The 20,295-nt window shown below is 46.3% G+C and overlaps 1 protein-coding gene across 1 annotated transcript in view; it reads right to left on the bottom strand.

Moving 5' to 3' along the window:
* Positions 1 to 10,873: 10,873 nt before the first annotated feature.
* LOC138786409 (uncharacterized) overlaps positions 10,874 to 20,295 on the bottom strand; it is a 45,921-nt gene continuing 36,499 nt past the window's right edge. The window contains exons 23-24 of the mRNA XM_069963400.1: positions 13,867 to 13,994; positions 10,874 to 11,192 (exon numbers count right to left, since the gene is read on the bottom strand). Coding sequence (XP_069819501.1) covers positions 11,007 to 11,192; positions 13,867 to 13,994 — 314 coding nt within the window. The 3' untranslated portion in view covers positions 10,874 to 11,006. The remainder of the gene's footprint in view (positions 11,193 to 13,866; positions 13,995 to 20,295) is intronic.

The raw sequence follows: 20,295 nt of genomic DNA, 5'->3' as shown, positions 1-20,295 counted from the left end.
GTACAATCCGGCCGGTGTCCTACGCCATGTGAACATGGCTTGATAATACAACCAAAATACAACCATAATTTTTTGTGAAAATGTGTGCAAATGCAGGATGTAATTAATGACCATGTTCATGTTTTTAATTTGGACAATCGTAATAAATTATGGTAGTTTTTTTGTACAATGTGTGCACTGTCGGGCAATTTCCCATTGACTTCAATGGAGGACATTGTTATATTAAACATTTGGTTTTATTTTTACTTCAAAATTGAGGCCATATATATTGGTATTATTTTACTGTGTATGAACCTAGTGCACCTAGCCTCCCCTCCTCCTGGCTGTGGTGCCCTGCTCTGCTTAGTTTCTGTCCATACAATGGCCGACATGGAGGAGCATGTGACCATGCCCCACCCCCTGTGTCCTCCATAGACATAAACCGACTCAGTGGTGGACAATGGGGGGGGGGGGGGGGGGGGCGGGGCATGGTCACATGCTCCTCCATGTCGGCCATCTTATGGATAGACACAGCAGAGCAGGACAGCTGAGTCTCGAGGAGGGGAGTCTGATTTTAGCTCTATGAGGTACACAGGAAGCTGCTGTCAGTATATACAGTGAGTACACATGAAGCTGCTGTCAGTATATACAGTGAGAACACTTACTAATACTGTACTCTGAACTATTTTACTATAAAATGGCCCTTTAAAGCGATTGTACCAATTTGCTTACTTAAAGGGGAACTATCAACAGGTTGGACGAACGCTAGGCCCTGTCCGGGGGTGGGCTGACTTGGCTGACAGGTTTACTTTAAAGTCTCTGACCATAAACAGCAGAGTGCAGCAGTCTGGTGGTACTGAAATGCCTCTTCGCATTAGGGGTAGGTCACAGCTTTTATAATAAAGTTATTATTTAACATGTAAACTATGTAAACTATGAGAAGACCTTGCAACTAGACAATCTTCTGTTGAGGTCACTGAATGTATGTCTCTGCTCCAGCGGTGGTCATGTCCTTGTTGGTCAGACAGTAGGTACCTGTAGGCTGGCATTCTCCATATGTAAGGTTTTCCCCATACGCCACACTGTGGCATATATAAAAACAGAAGAAAATCATACAACATGGGCACCTCTGACAAACTAAACTTATTTCCACGTGGTCTGAAAGAGACATGCCTATAGTACTATTTATGCCTGCCTATAACCAGGGACCTCCCTTATCTACAAGAGCAACCTGGTGCTCATTACCCCTGTTCTAATGATTGATGGGTGTACCAACATTTGGGCTCCCAGAAATAATACATTTATCCACTTATCCTGTGGATAGAAGATAAAGGTTTCTCATAGGAAAACCTCCTTAAAGTGACTCTGTACCCACAATCTGTCCCCCCCAAACCACTTGTACCTTTGGATAGCTGCTTTTAATCCAAGACCTGTCCCGGGGTCCGTTCGGCAGGAAAATTTGATGCATAGTCATTAAAGCGACTCTGTACCCACAATCTGACCCCCCCAAATAGCTGTTTTTAATCCAAGATCTGTCCTGGGGTCCGTTCGGCAGGTGATGCAGTTTTTGTCCTAAAAACAACTTTTAATCCTACAGCGCTGTCTCTAACGGCCGGGGCTTACATTTGTATATGCATTAGGCTGGCACCACCTCTCTGTCCTTCCTCCCCACCCTCCTCATCATTAGGAATGCTCCAGGAACATTTACTGCTGTTTGAGCTTTGCACAGGTGTATTAACGATCTAGCCCATGTTCATTATACACACAGGTGGGGAATAGGAAGCAATCTGCCTGGAGCATTCCTAATGATGAGGAGGGCGGGGAGGAAGGACAGAGAGGGTGTGCCAGCCTAATGCATATACAAATGTAAGCCCCGGCCGTTAGACACAGCGCTGCAGGATTAAAAGTTGTTTTTAGGACAATAACTGCATCACCTGCCGAACGGACCCCAGGACAGATCTTGGATTAAAAACAGCTATTTGGGGGGGTCAGATTGTGGGTACAGAGTCGCTTTAATGACTATGCATCAAATTTTCCTCTCTTTTGCAAAGTTTACTCATCTCTTTAATTTATGTATTGTTCCATTGACCTGCTGAGACTATTGACAAGTCTGCCATCTGGTGTCTGATTATAGCCATGCAATTGCTAATGTCATTTAAAGGAGAACTTCAGCCACATATAATATAATATACATAGAATATATACCCATCCCTGTGCCACATCACTATCTCTCAGACAGCAGCTGGACTTCATTTTCTTGGGGCTTCCTGCTACATCACAACCAGTACCATATTAAGAGCTGCTGCTGCCCTAGGCACTAAACCTGAAGACGCCCCATCTTGGGGAGCGTGGTTTCGGCCACATACATTTCTCTACATGTAGAAACATTGTCTGAGTCGCTTTTTTATGGTTTTTAACGGCTTAAAACAAACAAATTTCCACATTGAATCAATGATTAGAGCCGTCTGCATATTGTCTGAGGGAATTCTCACCACAGGATCGGTAGGTTGGTAGGTAATAGCTCCAGGCGTTACATTTACCACAGCCATACCCTCTCCACCCCCACCCCTTTTGAAAAGACACCAGTCTGAACGGGAGGTGGAAGTCTAAAAAAAAAAAAAATTGTTTCTTCCCCCCTGGTGCTGCCCCCTGCAAGGTGCTGCCCTAGGCACCGGACCACGGGTGCCTAGTGGTAAATTCGGCCCTGATCACTACCCGGGGAGGAAATTACCCACTCAGCCAATCAGTGACTGTAGTGGTGTCCTGGCCCAGTCACTGACTGATTAAGTGGGAATTAACTGGGAATTCCTGAGCCTGGGTTGTGACGTTGCAGGAGTGGGAACTAGAGGAGGCTGTTGTGGCTCTGTGATCGGTGCTGTGGGGGGCAGGAGGACAGGTAAGTATACATTCTTTATTATGCTCCCACCACCCCCTGCTGACACCAAATTTTTTGTTGTGGCTTGAGTTCTCCCATAAGATGTATAGGTGTAAAGATCAGTTCAAATTAAAGAAGAATGCCAGCGATCCCATAAAAAAAATATATAAAATGCACAATAAGCATATAGGTGCACTCAACAATCCCCCATAAATTGTTTTGCACCTTTTCCACTTCTCTACGCTGCTCCTAGAACCAGATTAAAGCTTTAAAGCGACTCTGTACACATAACCTGTCCCACCCCAAACCACTTGTACCTTTGGATAGCTACTTTTAATCCAAGGTCCGTGCGGCAGGTGATGCAGTTATTGTCCTAAAAACAACTTTTAAACTTGCAGCCCGAGCCAAACGGGAATATCTGTGCCCTAACTTTTCACCACCCCTCCGTCCCTCCTCCCCACCCTCTCCATCATTAGGAATGCCACTGGAACATTTTCTCCATGCTGAACATTGCAAAGGTGGTTAACGATTCAGCCCATGTTCTGTATTCACACAGCTGACAAATAGGAGACAATCTGCCAGGAGCATTCCTAATGATGAGGAGGGTGGGGAGGAGGGATCTATCTATCCAAAGCAAAGTACTGCAGCACTCCAATATTTGTGGAAAATTCAAAGTGGTTTATTCAATCCATACAGCAGGTAATGCGATGTTTCAGTCTCACAATCGAGACTTTTTTCAAGATGCTTGAGAAAAGTCTCGATTGTGAGACTGAAACATTGCATTACCTGCTTATGGATTGAATAAACCACTTTGAATTTTCCCCGAATATTGGAGTGCTGCAGTACTTTGCTTTGGATATTTACCGAACGCCGACTGATCCTCGGCTGACAGATGGCTCCTCCATCTTATACTAAGAGTGCTGCGTTATTTTCTTAAGTGTATCTATCTATCTATCTATCTATCTATCTATCTATCTATCTATCTATTATCTACATAGAAAGATTACAGAGAGAGAGATGAAACAATAGTCAGTGGGGAAATATGAAACGCTAAAGCCACATGATGTTTTTGTGTTTGGCCTTCTTCTACTTCGGCAGTTTTGGAAATTGAATTAGGCTGAGAGTTTTCTGTTTGTTCAAGAAATAGTGGTGTTTTACTTCTATAGGCCTTTATATGAATGGAAAAAATGTCCCAAAAAACGTCATGTCTATATCCATATTATTGTACTTTTCTAAGGAAAGAAAGAAAAAGAATACTCTTTGTACTTATATGGATACAATGTATGGTAACAATGCCAGAACATTTGTTTGATATATTATACATGCTGTATACATATTTCTCTTGTTAATACTTTACCAATCACTCATTACATGAGTAGTAACTGGAGGAAAGGTGTGCGAAGTGACCTCAAATTCTAATCAGTAACTTCCTAATTCTACCACATCGACGTGACTCAGCAAAGCCTCAAAACACAAGTCATCTGCTATCTTATTTTTCCTGTGTTAATGTCACAAGCTGTGGCTGTGATGTAATATAATGATATGCAGGGTCACAAGGGGCTACAGAACAAAGCAACCACAGATCTAGGGAGCAGATACATTGAAAGGATTAGAAATGCATGCACTATTACCAGCATCATACCTGGATAAATATTATTCCTTGCTGGATGTTCCTTTTATCCATTATCTTAGAGGATGCCTGGTTTTTAGTAAATACTGGTTTTTTTTTTATAAAACAAAATTGATAACGGAAAAATAATGAATGCAAATTACAAACTTGTTTTTTTTTATAATCACATCTACTGTTGATTTAGGGTTCAAAAGTTACAACAACAGGTACACTTTAACAACTGCTGTGATTTGGTACTGGAACATTTTTCTTTACAGTGGTGTTCAGGAGACATTGAAAAGCAACTGTATTATCTGTCAAAGACAATGTGAAACAATGTATATGTGTCAGGAATGTGCAGTAAGCCTGGTGTGAACTGGGCCTGTTTTTGGTTTTTGTCTGACACACCCGCTTGCTTCTCAGCCTCCTGGCAATGCAGGAGTTACGGCCCTTTTACACGGAAAGATTATCTGACAGATTATCTGCCAAAGATTTGAAGCCAAAGCCTGGAATGGACTATAAACAGAGATCAGGTAATAAAGGAAAGCCTGAGATTTCTCCTCTTTTCAAATCCATTCCTGGTTTTGGCTTCAAATCTTTGGCAGATAATCTGTCAGATAATCTTTCCGTGTAAAAGGGCCCTTACACTGCTCACTGCTAGCCTTGATCCCTGCAGCTGAGCAGTGTCTTTTGATTGACATATTCCTCTGCCTGGAACCTTGAGGATCAGAGCGCTGGTCCAATGGGGATCCGGACCTGGCTCTTGATCCTCATAAATGAAAGCAGAGCCAGTCTCTCATCGCTGTCTATTAAGGTTCATACCCTGATCACAGCTCCCCCTGTCTATTCCTGCAATCCCGTTCCCAGGGCCGGCGTTAGGGGGGGGCAAGCAGGGCAAGTGCCCAGGGCCCCCATCCCCCAGGGGCCCCCTACCGCAGTTCCAGTAGGAGAGCGTCCTGCAGCATCTGTGAATGATCCCTGGCTGCTGCTATCAGGGGTCACGCAGAGGCTGCAGGACGTTGGGCTCAGTGTCTGCTCCGTGTGTGTGTAGCTCCCCCTCCCTCCAGCTCCTCGTACTGCACGTGACTTCCTCCTCCTGGTGTGGAGCTGTTGGGACGATGGAGGAGAGGGCTGCCGGGTGAGGATGACAGCCTGCTGCTGCAAGGAACATGAGGGGGATTCACCAATACACCCAGCATGCTAGAGGGAGTAAGTATTCTGTATATGTAGTGTGTAATGTGTATGAATGTAAGTGTATAATGGATGAATGCAGTGTGTGTTACATGTCCTGTGTATAGTGTATGGACTGGATGGTTTGAATCTGTATAATGTGTTTTAACGGATGTGTGTGTATGTGTATATATATATATATATATATATATATATATATAATGGTGTGTGTGTGTATATATATATATATATATATATATATAAAATGGTGTGTGTGTTTATAAACACTTCTGACTCCAAGTGTTGAGGTGAATAGACTGTGTATAGGAGTTGCAGCCATTCTCTGGCCTCATCAGTCCTATGTAATTGCTGCAGGTGACCACTGAGGCCACTGATTGGCTGTAGCTCCTATGTATATAAGGCAATACGGTGTATTTCATTGAGAGAAAAAAAAAAGGTGGTATTCAGTCCTTAGGTGGTGGTCACTGTATGGGGGTAATATTGGTCTGTATATAGTGTCATTATGCAGTGGTCACTCTTTGGCATTAATATTTGTCTGTATATAGTGTATATATAGTCATTAATGCCATAGATTGACTACCACATAATGACACTATATACAGACCAATATTACCGCCATACAGTGACCACCACATAATGACTCTATATATACACAATATATACAGACCAAAAGTACAGCCATAGAGTGACAGCCACATAATATTGGTCTGTATACGGTGTATATAGAGTCATTCATTATACAGTGGAATGTCTATAGCGGTAATATTGGTCTGTATATAGTGTATATAGAGTCATGCGGTGGTCACTCTATGGCGGTAATATTGGTCTGTATATAGTGTATATATAGAGTCATTATGGGGCGGTCACTTTATGGCGGTAATATTGGTCTGTATATAGTGTATATATAGAGTAATTATGGGGCGGTCACTTTATGGCGGTAATATTGGCCTATATATAGTGTGTTTTCTTCAATAACGGTATGGAGGTAATATTTGGTCCTGATTATAGTGATTTTTTTTTTTTTTTTTTTTTATGCAATTCATATAAATAGTTCTTGTGTTTACACCACTAGCGGCAGTCCTGGCATGTAGGGGCAGTCCTGGCATGTAGGGGCAGTCCCAGAATGTAGCGGCAGTCCTGACATGTAGTGGCAGTCCCAGAATGTAGCGGCAGTCCCAGAATGTAGCGGCAGTCCTGGCATGTAGGGGCAGTCCTGGCATGTAGCGGCAGTCCCAGAATGTAGGGGGAAGTCCTGACATGTAATGGCAGTCCCAGAATGTAGCGGCAGTCCTGGCATGTAGGGGCAGTCCTGGCATGTAGCGGCAGTCCCAGAATGTAGGGGCAGTCCTGACATGTAGTGGCAGTCCCAGAATGTAGCGGCAGTCCCAGAATGTAGCGGCAGTCCTGGCATGTAGGGGCAGTCCTGGCATGTAGGGGCAGTCCTGGCATGTAGGGGCAGTCCTGGCATGTAGCGGCAGTCCTGGCATGTAGTGGCAGTCCTGACATGTAGTGGCAGTCCCGACATGTAGGGGAAGTCCCGGCATGTAGGGGCAGTCCCAGAATGTAGCGGCTGTCTCGGCATGTAGCGGCAGTCCTGGCATGTAGCGGCAGTCCCAGAATGTAGGGGCAGTCCTGACATGAAGCGACAGTCCCAGAATTTAGTGGCAGTCCCGGCATGTAGCGGCAGTCCCCGCATCTAGCGGCAGTCCCGGCATGTAGCGGCAGTCCCAGAATGTAGGGGCAGTCCTGATATGTAGCAGCAGTCCTTGCATATAGGGGCAGTCCCGGCATGTAACCTTCTGAATTGAGTAAGGGCCCTAATACATGGAGCGAAAATTGTCCGAATCAGGACGCTATCACTCTGTGAGGACACTGGGGAACATGATCAGGTAGTATATATCACAGACAAGGACTGAGGGCACCGGGGAACGTGATCAGGTAGTATATATCTTTATTGTTTACTATATACAGCAAGGATTGCACACACATCACTAATGATATACTGTATATATACACATAGGGGGAGATTTATCAAACATGGTGTAAAGTGAAACTGGCTCAGTTGCCCCTAGCAACCAATCAGATTCCACCTTTCATTACTCAGATTCTAAGTAGGTGGAATCTGATTGGTTGCTAGGGGCAACTGAGCCAATTCTTCTTTACACCAGTTTGATAAATCTCCTCCATAGCTTTTGCTGTAGTAGGCTCTCAAAGAGAGCTCCATTTTACCAGATTGGCGCTCACTTCTGCGGAATATCAGGCCGTGTAATACGGCCTTAAAAGTGGCCGTACACTTCCAATAACTGCTGGCTGAACAATCCTTCAGCTGACAATTATCTCTCCCATCCGGTCCCGTCCTCCCCATACACAGAAATTTGGCACATCTGAGTGTTCCTGTGTTCTCTATGAGAGGGGAAAGCCATAGCCATACAGATCTGATGGCGGCTTATCTCTCTGAGAACAAAGAGGTTGGGCGATGATTTTCCATCAAGTTCGACCCCCTATGTCCACTGATATCATCTGTCAGAGGACTGTCCAGAGAGCCCCATACACCTTACACTGATGGCCGAACCCACCAGGAGCAACAGGTACCACCAACAAAAGAGTAACATGTATGGGGACCTTAAATTGTTGCTAAAATATTTCAGCATTTGGGGCCCCACCTTCAACTTTGCCCAGGGCCACATCTAGTCTAAAACCGGCCCTGTCCGTTCCTAATCCCACTGCTTGCTACTTGATCTTCGCCTGACCTTTGACTATCCGTTGTTCCCTGATTTTGTACCGTGTTGCCCGTTTGGTTCTAACTTGGCTTTCCTTTGACTCTCCTTTGTTGTGTTTGTTTGTTTGTCTTGTTCTGTGTCACACTTAAACAGTATAGGGCATGTCTTTGTGGTTGTCTGAGGCTGCCTAGGGCCGTTTGAGGCAAGTAGGTAGGGACAGTGGGTGGGTTCAGACTTGGGGCCCACTGTCTCGTCGCATCCCTATCTCCCCGTCCTGACAATATGGACACCAATGTCTGTAAAAGTCATCAGACTGTGGTCCACATTTAGAGATGAGCAAACCTCTCAAAAGTTTGGTTTGGCAGCTTAGCCGAATTTTGCCACAAAGTTCCGGTTTGCCCAAATGGAACCTTAAACAAACCTCACTTAAACAACTAAATAATTTTGGGACTTTAGAGTTATTTTCACCACAAAAACATGTTTTTTAATGTCTCATTGATTTCAATGGGAGAAGTGGCGCTTTGGAGCATGTCTGATTGTTGAACAACAACAGGGGGATACATCTCTGTTCCTCTGGGAGAACAGTTCCCAGAACGGAGACAAGCGCCATCCAGGAATTTGATAAAGTTAAAGGTTTTGGCTTTGTGGGAGGAATCTTTGACACAGTTGTACTTTCTCTGTGAGTCGGCACTCTGTGAAGAGGGATTACCTCCCGGTGAGGAGTTGGAGTACACCCCTATGTGAGAGCCACGCTTATATTGGGTTGCTGCAATCACCTGGCCGAACCTTGTTCCTTGGTTGAAGAAGTGTGGGAGGAAGATGCAGAAGCCATCAGTACAGCAGCCAAATCCACTCACTTCTAAGGGAGACCCCAAGTCGACAGACATTAGTCCCTCCTACTTCCAAGGAAGTCCCCAAAACCAGTCGTTCCCCCAAAACCAAAGGAGGTGTCTTCCACCCAACTGTGTGTGCCGTCAGGTGTGAGATGACAAGATATCTTAGGGGCCAGAAGTTAATCTTATATCTTGGCCCTTTATCAGTTACTTTCTAAGTAGGGACAGTTAAAGAGCTTTTCATTTATACACCTTTTGGGCAGTTCCGCTGCTATGTTATGTAGGTCCAATTGACCAAAGTTTTTAACTTGTGCCATGTTGGTACGTGTAACATTTAAGAAATGTTCCTGATTTTCAGACCAAGAAAGCTAATAGTTATGTTTGTCTGGTGCAAATTTTTATATGTTTATCATGTTATCACCACAGCAGTCACCAGACTCTTGTTTACAGGTGTTTATAGGAAAACTTTAAAGGGGTACTCCATCGGGGGGGGGGGGGGGCATTTTGTCCCTGGGACTGGGGAGGAGGTGACTGAGGGAAACGACCGGCCACTGGAAGCGGGCAGGTGAGTGGACGTTGTTTCCCTCAACCACCTCCTCCCCGGTCCCAGGGAAAAAATCCCCCCCCCCTGCTGGAGCACCCCTTTAATATAGTCAAGTGGCTTATTTCAAAGAGGGAAGGGGGGAACTTGCAGTATACTGAAGTTGAGTCCCTAAAATTGGGCCTAGCATGGAACCTGTGTTCTATATTTATGTGTATGTTGATATGTTCAATTCATTATATACAAGAGAGATGGCTCATCTTAATCTGACCGGCAGCAGTTTTGAAGGTACATAGATAAAAGACTGCATCTCTGTAATCCCCTCAGACAACAGTATTAGGGAGTTGGCCCCCTGGGTAAACTATGAGATCCATTAATATCCCAGCACCCAGAGGCCTCCTTCAATCTCTGTGGCAGATCTCCTCAGGAGAGAGAGTTATTGAAGACGGTCTGTGACAAGACTATTATTGCTTCAACATACTCTTTCCATATTAACAGGGTTAACTTCACCCAGGAGGGCTGTGGATGTTGGTGGATCACTGGAGTATAATGACCCATTGTAGGCTAGTGATTCACCGCTGTCCACAGCTCTCCTGGGTGAAGTAAACTCTGTGAAGCACCTGTCAGGTTACATCTTGTGGCCTGTTCTAAAACTGTGTCTGGCAGTAGAATAATTGTGATTGTCAATGGGACATAATAATGTTACAGGTTTGTACTAGAAGAGCTGAAAGAACATAACCAATACATCTGTCTACTGTGTATAAAAAAAACTGCTTTGTAAACGTGCATACATACCAGAGCACATAGATGGGAGTGCTCCCCTCATGAAAATAGTGGACTCGTAACCTTTTTTTGTGATTTTTTTTTTTAAGTAGCTGAAGTTAGAATCTGTAGCCGTAATATGCTGCCCATACATAGACAGCATATTTAGCTGACAGACACACTATATTAAATCTCTTTGTATTAGATTTATACACTCTTGGATTACTACAAACAGGGTATCTAAGAGTAGTCTGACATAACAGTGAGAAGATGACTACATGCCAAGTAACATCTATATATTGCAAGCAGTGTATATGCTGGGTCTGCATCACTTTTTAACAGAAATGCGCTATATACTTAATGTTTAATATATGTATATTTTATTTTTAAAACATGTACAAATATATTATAGTGCAACATGCACATTGCCTGTTTACACATTTTTCTATATGCAGAGCAGGAAAATCAACTACAGTTACATAGTCCCAGCAGATCATCATAAGCAGGTAGAAAACTCTATAGGTTGGTGTGACTTTTTATTTTTAAAATTAAGTTTGTTGAATTCAGTTGTGATTTGCTGTAGTGTCTTCCCTTTTGTCTCCGGGAGGAAGAAAAACAGAAATATTCCAGAGGCCACAATACTGGCAAAAAAGATGAGGAAACAGTAATGGCCAAGAGCAGCCTGGAAATGAGAGAAAGCAAAAAGTGAGAGCAATGAAAGATGGTCCTATAGCACAATTTACCCAGTTAGACTGTTTTTATAGTTAATGGAAAACTCCAGGGGAAACAAAAAATACAGTGCAGGTAGGGGGGTGCAGGAACATAATAAAGAACCTATACTTTCCCATCCCCATGCCCCAGCTATGCCGTGTCACCAGCTTGCTCTCACTCTCTGGTCTACATTTTTCTCTTGTGTTAAAGTGTTGAGAAAGGCCCACTCAACCAGTCAGTGACTGCAGCGGGGTGCCGCCCCAGTCGCTACTGGCTAAGGGTATGTGCGTTGCAGATTCCGCAGCTCGCACCCGCTCGTGGTTTGCTAGATTCCGCCATCCGCCCGGAGAAAGAACCCGCTAATTCTTTGGGCAGACAGCGAAACCAAAGAATGAAACCTATGGGAACCGTGGAGATGCGGAATCTGTTAGCAGATGCAAGCTGCAGAATCCGCAACGGGTGTTCCGGCGGGATTCCGTAGTGTGCACATACCCTAAGTGGGCATTTTTCAGCCAGGTAGTTACATTGCAGGAGCTGGAGCTGCAGGGGGCCAGTGGGGGTCTGGGAGTGGTGAGACAGCACTGCGGGGGCATGGGGACCGATAAGTATACCTCCTTTATTATGTACCCTCACCCCCTAGCCTGCATTGTATTTTTTGTTTTCCCCAGCGTTCTCCTTTAATCTCACAGTGTCCATCAGAGGTATACATCCAGGGGATTCTTTCATGTATATATCAGATGGGTACTTATGATGGATGGGTCCAGTATCCAAGTACCGATCCTGTGCCTTTACCAAGTTGGTTGTCACAGGGGCGGATTAACTCTACCATGGGCCCCGGGCGGTTCACCAAGCCTGGGTCCCTAACCCCCCTGTAACTATGGCAGCACTATTGCAGTACAGGATAGATAATGTCATGATGCCCTGATTTGTGCAAAATTGTGGTAAAAAAAGCAGCAATATTTGCAAATAATGGCAGAACTGTAGAAGGAGACAGTACTGTACTGAGAGTATAAGTCTATTTGGGTGGCCATGGGCCCCCCAGGAGCTCAGGGCCCCGGGCTACCACCCGAAAAGGACCTATTATAATCCACTACTGGGTTGTCAGGTAACTGCAGTGTCATTACTATGTGTCATTGCTATTTTTTGCATCATGCATGCCTGTGTTTCTCTTATATGACTTTTATGTGTATGGACCTTGTATAACATGGTATTATGCTGCCACCTACTGAAGGAAGCTGGTAATGAGTGAGGTTCTCATTCACTAGCATTAGTACATATGTAGTGTCCCAGTACCGGTGGTCCACTAAGTCTTTATTCCACCTGGGTAAAGTACCTCAGGTATAAGGGGATAAGGTTGTTATTTGTGTTTCCCCCACTAGATGTCTCACTTTTTTCTACAACTCTGTATATGAGCACAGCTGAATGGAATGGGTTAACTTGTTCTACTGTTTGTTCACTGTTCTGTCAAATCACAGGTGCAGGTGTTTCACACAACTTTCAGCCACTCACACCTCCTCTTCCTTACACAGCCTCACCAATTAGTTCCGGGTGGGAGGCCTTCAGTTGGTAAATGGTGAAAGGAGACATAAACAAAAGAGAAAGCTCCTGCTGCCATAAAGCCGGACCTGGCCAGGGCTCTTGTCAGAAGCCAGAAACTTAGAGAAACATTCTTCCTATGAGAGAGACTTATTGCGAGATGCAGTGCTAAACCAACAGGAGGGGTAACCTTCCTCTAGGGTACACCTTGTCCATGCCAGGGATCCTACTCCACTATTCTCAGAAGAGTTACCAGAGCAAGGAACTGATCCCCAGAAAGACAAAGAGCGGGAAAGCTAAAGTATCATACTGACTCATGCATGGCTATCCTGGGAGGTCCCGGGAAGTCTGCTTCACCCAGTTGTTAAGGTCTGGGGCTCATACTACCCAACCTAGCACTCTCTGATCTGGTTGGACAGAAGGCAGTCAGATATCTAGTTATCTAAACATGAGTATGAGTATTCTTCTACTACACCTTCTTCTACACTAATCCCGGCAGAGTAAAGTTCTACATTGTACAAGACCCCCAAGAAGGTCCCTATACCTACACTAGGCCAACTTGCTTCACCTTCTACACTGACGTTCCCTGCCCCTGTCCAGTGTTTTGCCTTTCTACTTTGTATTGCACTAAATATATGAGTGTAGAGGAACAACCAATCTAAACGGTGTGAGCGGGGTTTTATAAATCTATTACACTTTTACTAAGGCTGGGTTCACACTACATATATATCAGTCAGTATTGTGGTCCTCATATTGCAACCAAAACCAGGAGTGGATTGAAAACACAGAAAGGCTCTGTTCACACAATGTTGAAATTGAGTGGATGGCCACCATATAATGGCAAATATTTGCTGTTATTTTAAAACAACGGCTGTTATATTGAAATAATGGCCGTTATTTACTGTTATATGGCGGCCATCCACAAAATTTCACCATTGTGTGGACAGAGCCTTTCTGTGTTTTTAATCCACTCCTGGTTTTGGTTGCAATATGAGGACCACAATACTGACTGAAATATACGTAGTGTGAACCCAGCCTTAAGTTGTGTGTCTATGGAAATGCATAGTGAGAAAATAGGAAAAGATCTGCTGGTGTAAGTGCATACTCACCTCCACATATGGAAATACCATTCCTATCACATAGAGTCCAATCCAGTTGAGGGAACCAATGATCACAAACACTGCAGCACGGGAAGAGTGACTGCAAATTTCTATAACTATTGCAATGGTTAGTGTCCCTAAAGATCAAAGACAAGGTGACACTGTCAATAGATATCAATTCACCCTGAAGAAGTGCCTAAACAGTATAGATTCCACTATATGCAGGTATATTAATAGTATATTGAGAAAAAAAGCTTATATATGAGAAGTATACTGAATTACCAGTAGCGAAATTTGATGGGGGGCAGGGGGGGCGGCCGCCCCCGGGCCCACTCTGGCAGGGGCCCACTCAGATCGCTATTGAATTTTCTCTCCCTAAGTCTATTCCTGAAGATACAGACTGCCTGTGCAGTCTGTATCTTATGCTTTTACCTAATCCTGTATAGCGGAGAAGTACGGCCGGGGGCGGCCATCTTGATGACGTCACAGTGGTGCGTTCCAACGCTGGAACGCAAGGGACGTCATCAAGATGGCGCCCGGCTTTACTGCACCGCTACAGAGGACTGGGTAAAGTATAAGATACAGACTGCAAAGGCAGTCTGTATCTTCATGAAGTTTATTTCTGAAGATACAGACTGCCTGTGCAGTCTGTATCTTATACTTTACCCAGTCCTCTGTAGCGGTGCAGTAAAGCCGGGCGCCATCTTGATGACGTCCCTTGCGTTCCAGCGCTGGAACGCACCACTGACGTCATCAAGATGGCCGCCCCCGGCCTTACTGCTCCGCTACACAGCTATAGGTAAAAGCATAAGATACAGACTGCACAGGCAGTCTGTATCTTTAGGAATAGACTAGAGCTGGACATGTGGACGCAGGGGGAGCTGGACATGTGAACGCAGGGGGAGCTGGACATGTGGACGCAGGGGGAGCTGGACATGTGGACGCAGGGGGAGCTGGACATGTGGACGCAGGGGGAGCTGGACATGTGGAAACAGGGGGAGCTGGACATGTGGAAACAGAGGGAGCTGGTAAACAGGGGGAGCTGGACATGTGGACGCAGGGGGAGCTGGACATGTGGACGCAGGGGGAGCTGGACATGTGGACGCAGGGGGAGCTGGACATGTGGACACGGGGGGAGCTGGACATGTGGAAACGGGGGGAGCTGGACATGTGGACACGGGGGGAGCTGGACATGTGGACACGGGGGGAGCTGGACATGTGGACACGGGGGGAGCTGGACATGTGGACACGGGGGGAGCTGGACATGTGGACACGGGGGGAGCTGGACATGTGGACACGGGGGGAGCTGGACATGTGGACACGGGGGGAGCTGGACATGTGGACACGGGGCGAGCTGGACATGTGGAAACGGGGGGAGCTGGACATGTGGAAACGGGGGGAGCTGGACATGTGGAAACGGGGGGAGCTGGACATGTGGAAACGGGGGGAGCTGGACATGTGGACACGGGGGGAGCTGGACATGTGGACACGGGGGGAGCTGGACATGTGGAAACGGGGGGAGCTGGACATGTGGAAACGGGGGGAGCTGGACATGTGGAAACGGGGAGCTGGACATGTGGAAACAGGGGGAGCTGGACATGTGGAAACAGGGGGAGCTGGACATGTGGACATAGGGGGAGCTGGTAAAGAGGGGGAGCTGGACATGTAGAAACGGGGAGCTGGACATGTGGACACAGGGGGAGCTGGACATGTGGACACAGGGGGAGCTGGACATGTGGACACAGGGGGAGCTGGACATGTGGACACAGGGGGAGCTGGACATGTGGAAACAGGGGGAGCTGGACATGTGGACATAGGGGGAGCTGGACATGTGGACACAGGGGGAGCTGGTAAAGAGGGGGAGCTGGACATGTGGACACAGGGGGAGCTGGACATGTAGAAACAGGGGGAGCTGGACATGTGGAAACAGGGGGAGCTGGACATGTGGAAACAGGGGGAGCTGGACATGTGGACACAGGGGGAGCTGGTGGACACAGGGGGAGCTGGACATGTGGACACAGGGGGAGCTGGACATGTGGACACAGGGGGAGCTGGACATGTGGAAACAGGGGGAGCTGGACATGTGGACACAGGGGGAGCTGGACATGTGGACACGGGGAGAGCTGGACATGTGGAAACAGGGGGAGCTGGACATGTGGAAACAGGGGGAGCTGGACATGTGGACATAGGGGGAGCTGGACATGTGGACACAGGGGGAGCTGGTAAAGAGGGGGAGCTGGACATGTAGAAACAGGGGGAGCTGGACATGTGGACACAGGGGGAGCTGGACATGTGGACACAGGGGGAGCTGGACATGTGGACACAGGGGGAGCTGGACATGTAGAAACAGGGGGAGCTGGACATGTGGAAACAGGGGGAGCTGGACATGTGGACACAGGGGGAGCTGGACATGTGGACACAGGGGGAGCTGGACATGTGGAAACAGGGGGAGCTGGACATGTGGAAACAGGGGGAGCTGGACATGTGGAAACAGGGGGAGCTGGACATGTGGAAACAGGGGGAGCTGGACATGTGGAAACAGGGGGAGCTGGACATGTGGAAACAGGGGGAGCTGGACATGTGGAAACAGAGGGAGCTGGTAAACAGGGGGAGCTGGACATGTGGAAACAGGGGGAGCTGGACATGTGGAAACAGGGGGAGCTGGACATGTGGAAACAGGGGGAGCTGGACATGTGGAAACAGGGGGAGCTGGACATGTGGAAACAGAGGGAGCTGGTAAACAGGGGGAGCTGGACATGTGGAAACAGGGGGAGCTGGTAAACAGGGGGAGCTGGACATGTGGAAACCAGGGGGAGCTGGACATGTGGAAACCAGGGGGAGCTGGACATGTGGAAACCAGGGGGAGCTGGACATGTGGAAAACAGTGGTTTTCTGATTTAACCCTATTTGGCCCAGTTCTCTCTGGCAGCTTCATAGAGGAGCTGGGGGCTGATCTGGAGATCCTGGGGGAATGGGGGCAGAGGTCCGACCCCTCCACCCCAGTCTCTTACAGGATAAGGGACAAGTATGTTTAAATCAGAAAGCTGTGATTCGGATCACAGAGAGCAGGGTGCAGCAGCCTGTAGTGGCTGCCCGAGTTAGCTAGTGATTGAGCCTGCGGTACCTCCCTGTGAGTGATGCACCTGTCTTAGGCAGAATGCAAATTATCTACCTCTATGGTATATGGGTCAGTCAGTGTATAGGGAAAATAATAGTCTTTGCATAATGGATTTAACTTTTTTTTACAGTTTTAACTACAGCTCTCAGGTGAACCTGTTATACTGCCTATACATCCATGACATTGGGATAGTGAGCGACTCCGATGAGAAGACACCCCTTGTAAGTCACTGTTTCATTTTATGTGTCTATATATGTAAATGTAGAAACCTCTAACACTGCTCTTAATTCACTATGAGTAATGGAGCAGAATATACCCTTTATTATTTAGAAAGCATTGTTGTCAAGCGAGGTTCCCTTTGGGTAACATAATCGGTTGGGGGCCCACTCAGACTTGCTCTCCCCCCCTAGGCTGAACCCCTAGCTACGCCCCTGTGAATTACATTACAAATAGGAAAGAGAAAAGGTAAGTTGTATCACTTTATATTCTAAAGTGAATAGGTGGGCAAGGCTGCCAAAGGGGGATCCTAGGATAGGATTTCAAGGTATTTTTGCAGTCAAGAACAGAAACCTTAAAATGTTCATAGCAGACAATTAAGTCAGATTTAGGGCCACGTTCACATTCTGTAAGACAGCGGCTGTTCTGTGACACGCAGGCCCGCTTCTGCCATGAGGCGGAATGAGCCTTCTGCCTCAGGCAGCAGATTTTGAGGTCCGGCAGGGGGCGGCATTATGTCCCCCCTGCTGTCATTTTAGCTAACAAAAATGACAGCGGCCGCTCACCTGTCCCGTCGCCCGCGCTCTCTGCTATCTCCACATCCCGTCAGGTCCCGCGACGTCACCCTGCAGCTGTCATCGACCTCCAGGCTGTGGTGAGTGCCCGGGGTCGGTGGGGGACGCGCTGCGGTTTGATGCGGTGCGGGTGGCGCATCCAACCGCAACCACCCCGCGCGACCCGATCGCTCCACTCACCACAGCCTGGAGGTCTATGACAGCTGCAGGGTGACGTCGCGGGACCTGATGGGATGTGGAGACAGCGGAGAGCGCAGGCTGGCTGCGGCGTGGGACAGGTGAGCGGTTGTCTCGGTGGGGGCCGCCTGAGGTTTGCCTCAGGCGGCAGAGACCCCAGAATCGGCCCTGGTGACACACATCCAGATGTGCCAGCGTTCCAATTAACAATTGCAGACAATGTAAAGTGCGTGGAGCCGTACTTTACATTGTCTACACTGTCAATTTTGTGTGGCTGCTTTTCAATGAATCCTGTGTGTATACACTCCGGCCGGGATTCCATAAAAAACAATGTTATTTGATTTTTCACTAAATAGCGGCCATTGTTGCAATCCTGCAACAGCGGCTGTTAGTGAAAAAATACATTGTGTGAACGTGGCCTAATACTGGAAATGCTCCAGATATTCGGTGCAATATATGCTCCATATTACCTAGCACCACACTTTTTATGTGGCTTAGACAATTTTGTGCTGCATGAAATAAAGGTGTGTGGCCTGATAGAAAGCAGTGTGGATTAGTTAGAGGAGATATGGCTTAAAGTGAGTCTGTCACCCCCTGGCTGCTTACCAAGCTGGTGGCACCATTGGATAGATATCAAGAAAAGCATTCAGAATATATCTTTGTTGCCAGTGTCTGTGTTTTTATTTTTGTAAAAAAGACTTTATTTAGGCTGTGAATAATGTCATAGAGGTGGAGCCTATTGTTCCCTTGGCCATAGCACTGCTACGTCTCACTGTGCTGTATGCACAGCACACATCACTCATTATGCAAGGGGTGGGCTTATTCATAGTGATGCGTGGTGGTGCAAGGGCCTAGGGAACAACAGGCTCCACCTTTCTGACTCTATACACAGCCTGAATATTTATATATATATATTTTTTTTTTATAAAAACACTGATACATGCAACAGAGGTATGTTCTAAATGCTTTTATTGATCTATATGTTAAGCGATGTTGCCAGCAATGTAGGCAGTCAAAAGGTGCCAGATTCACTTTAAGGGTGCCTTCACACGTACCGTATCGCTGCGTATTTATCGTTGCGTTTTTATCGCTGCGTTTTTGGTGCGATTTTTACATGCGAGTTTTAAATTTTCATGTGAAAATCAAAACTCGCATGTAAAAATCGCACCAAAAATGCAGCTATAAAAACGCAGTGTTAAATACGCAGCGATACGGTACGTGTGAAGCTACCCTAAGCGGGACTTAGATGTTGGCTAACAAATAGGCTTAGACTAAACAGTCTGAAGATAAACCAGATGTATGTAACAGTATAAGGGGTTCACACTACGTATATTTCAGTCAGTATATTTCAGTCAGTATTGTGGTCCTCATATTGCAACCAAAACCAGGAGTGGATTAAAAACACAGAAAGGATCTGTTCACACAATGTTGAAATTGAGTGGATGGTCGCCATATAACAGTAAATAATGGCCATTATTTCAATATAACAGCCGTTGTTCTAAAATAACAGCAAATATTTGCCATTAAATGGCGGCCATCCACTCAATTTCAACAGATCCTTTCTGTGTTTTTAATCCACTCCTGGTTTTGGTTGCAATACTGACTGAAATATACATATACTGACTGAAATATACGTAGTGTGAACGCAGCCAAAGCCACCTGGCACATTCTTTCATTCTTAACTGTCTAAAAATTTGAGAGTAAGGGTATAAACACACACACACCCCGTATACGCAGCAGATACGCAGCAAATATGCAGAAGATACGCAGCAGATCTGCAGCAGATTTGATGCTGTGTTTAGTTATTTAGATCTAATCTGCTGCGTATCTGCTGCATATCTGTTGCGTATCTGCTGCATATCCGTTGCGTATTTGCTGCGTATCGCAGCAGTAAATACGCTGCGTATACGGCGTGTGTGTTTGTACCCTAAGGGTACAAACCCACACACCGTATACGCAGCAAATACGCAGCAGTTTAATGGTGAAGATTTGATGCTGTGTTCAGTTATTTAGATCGAATCTGCTGCGTATTTGCTGCGTATTTGCTGCGTATCGCAGCAGTAAATACGCAGCATATTCGGTGTGTGGGTTTATACCCTCAGTGTAAATCTGTCTCAGGGAATCCACAGTGTGGTGCAAGATGACATTTTCTGACAATGATCTATTCAGTATACAGTATTTTAGAATGTAACTAGAGATGAGCGAATTTAAGTATTAGGCTATGTTCACAGTACGTAAAAGTATGGCCGTTGTTGCCATCGGCACTGCCTATTCTTTTTTGGGATCCCGGCCGGAGCGTATACACATTGTATACGCTCTGGACGGGATCCCTCGCAGCGCCGCAAAAAACTG

Source organism: Dendropsophus ebraccatus, chromosome 3 (genome assembly GCF_027789765.1).
Source record: "Dendropsophus ebraccatus isolate aDenEbr1 chromosome 3, aDenEbr1.pat, whole genome shotgun sequence".
Lineage (NCBI taxonomy): Eukaryota > Metazoa > Chordata > Amphibia > Anura > Hylidae > Dendropsophus > Dendropsophus ebraccatus.
This window is presented reverse-complemented; position numbering and strand designations above follow the sequence as displayed.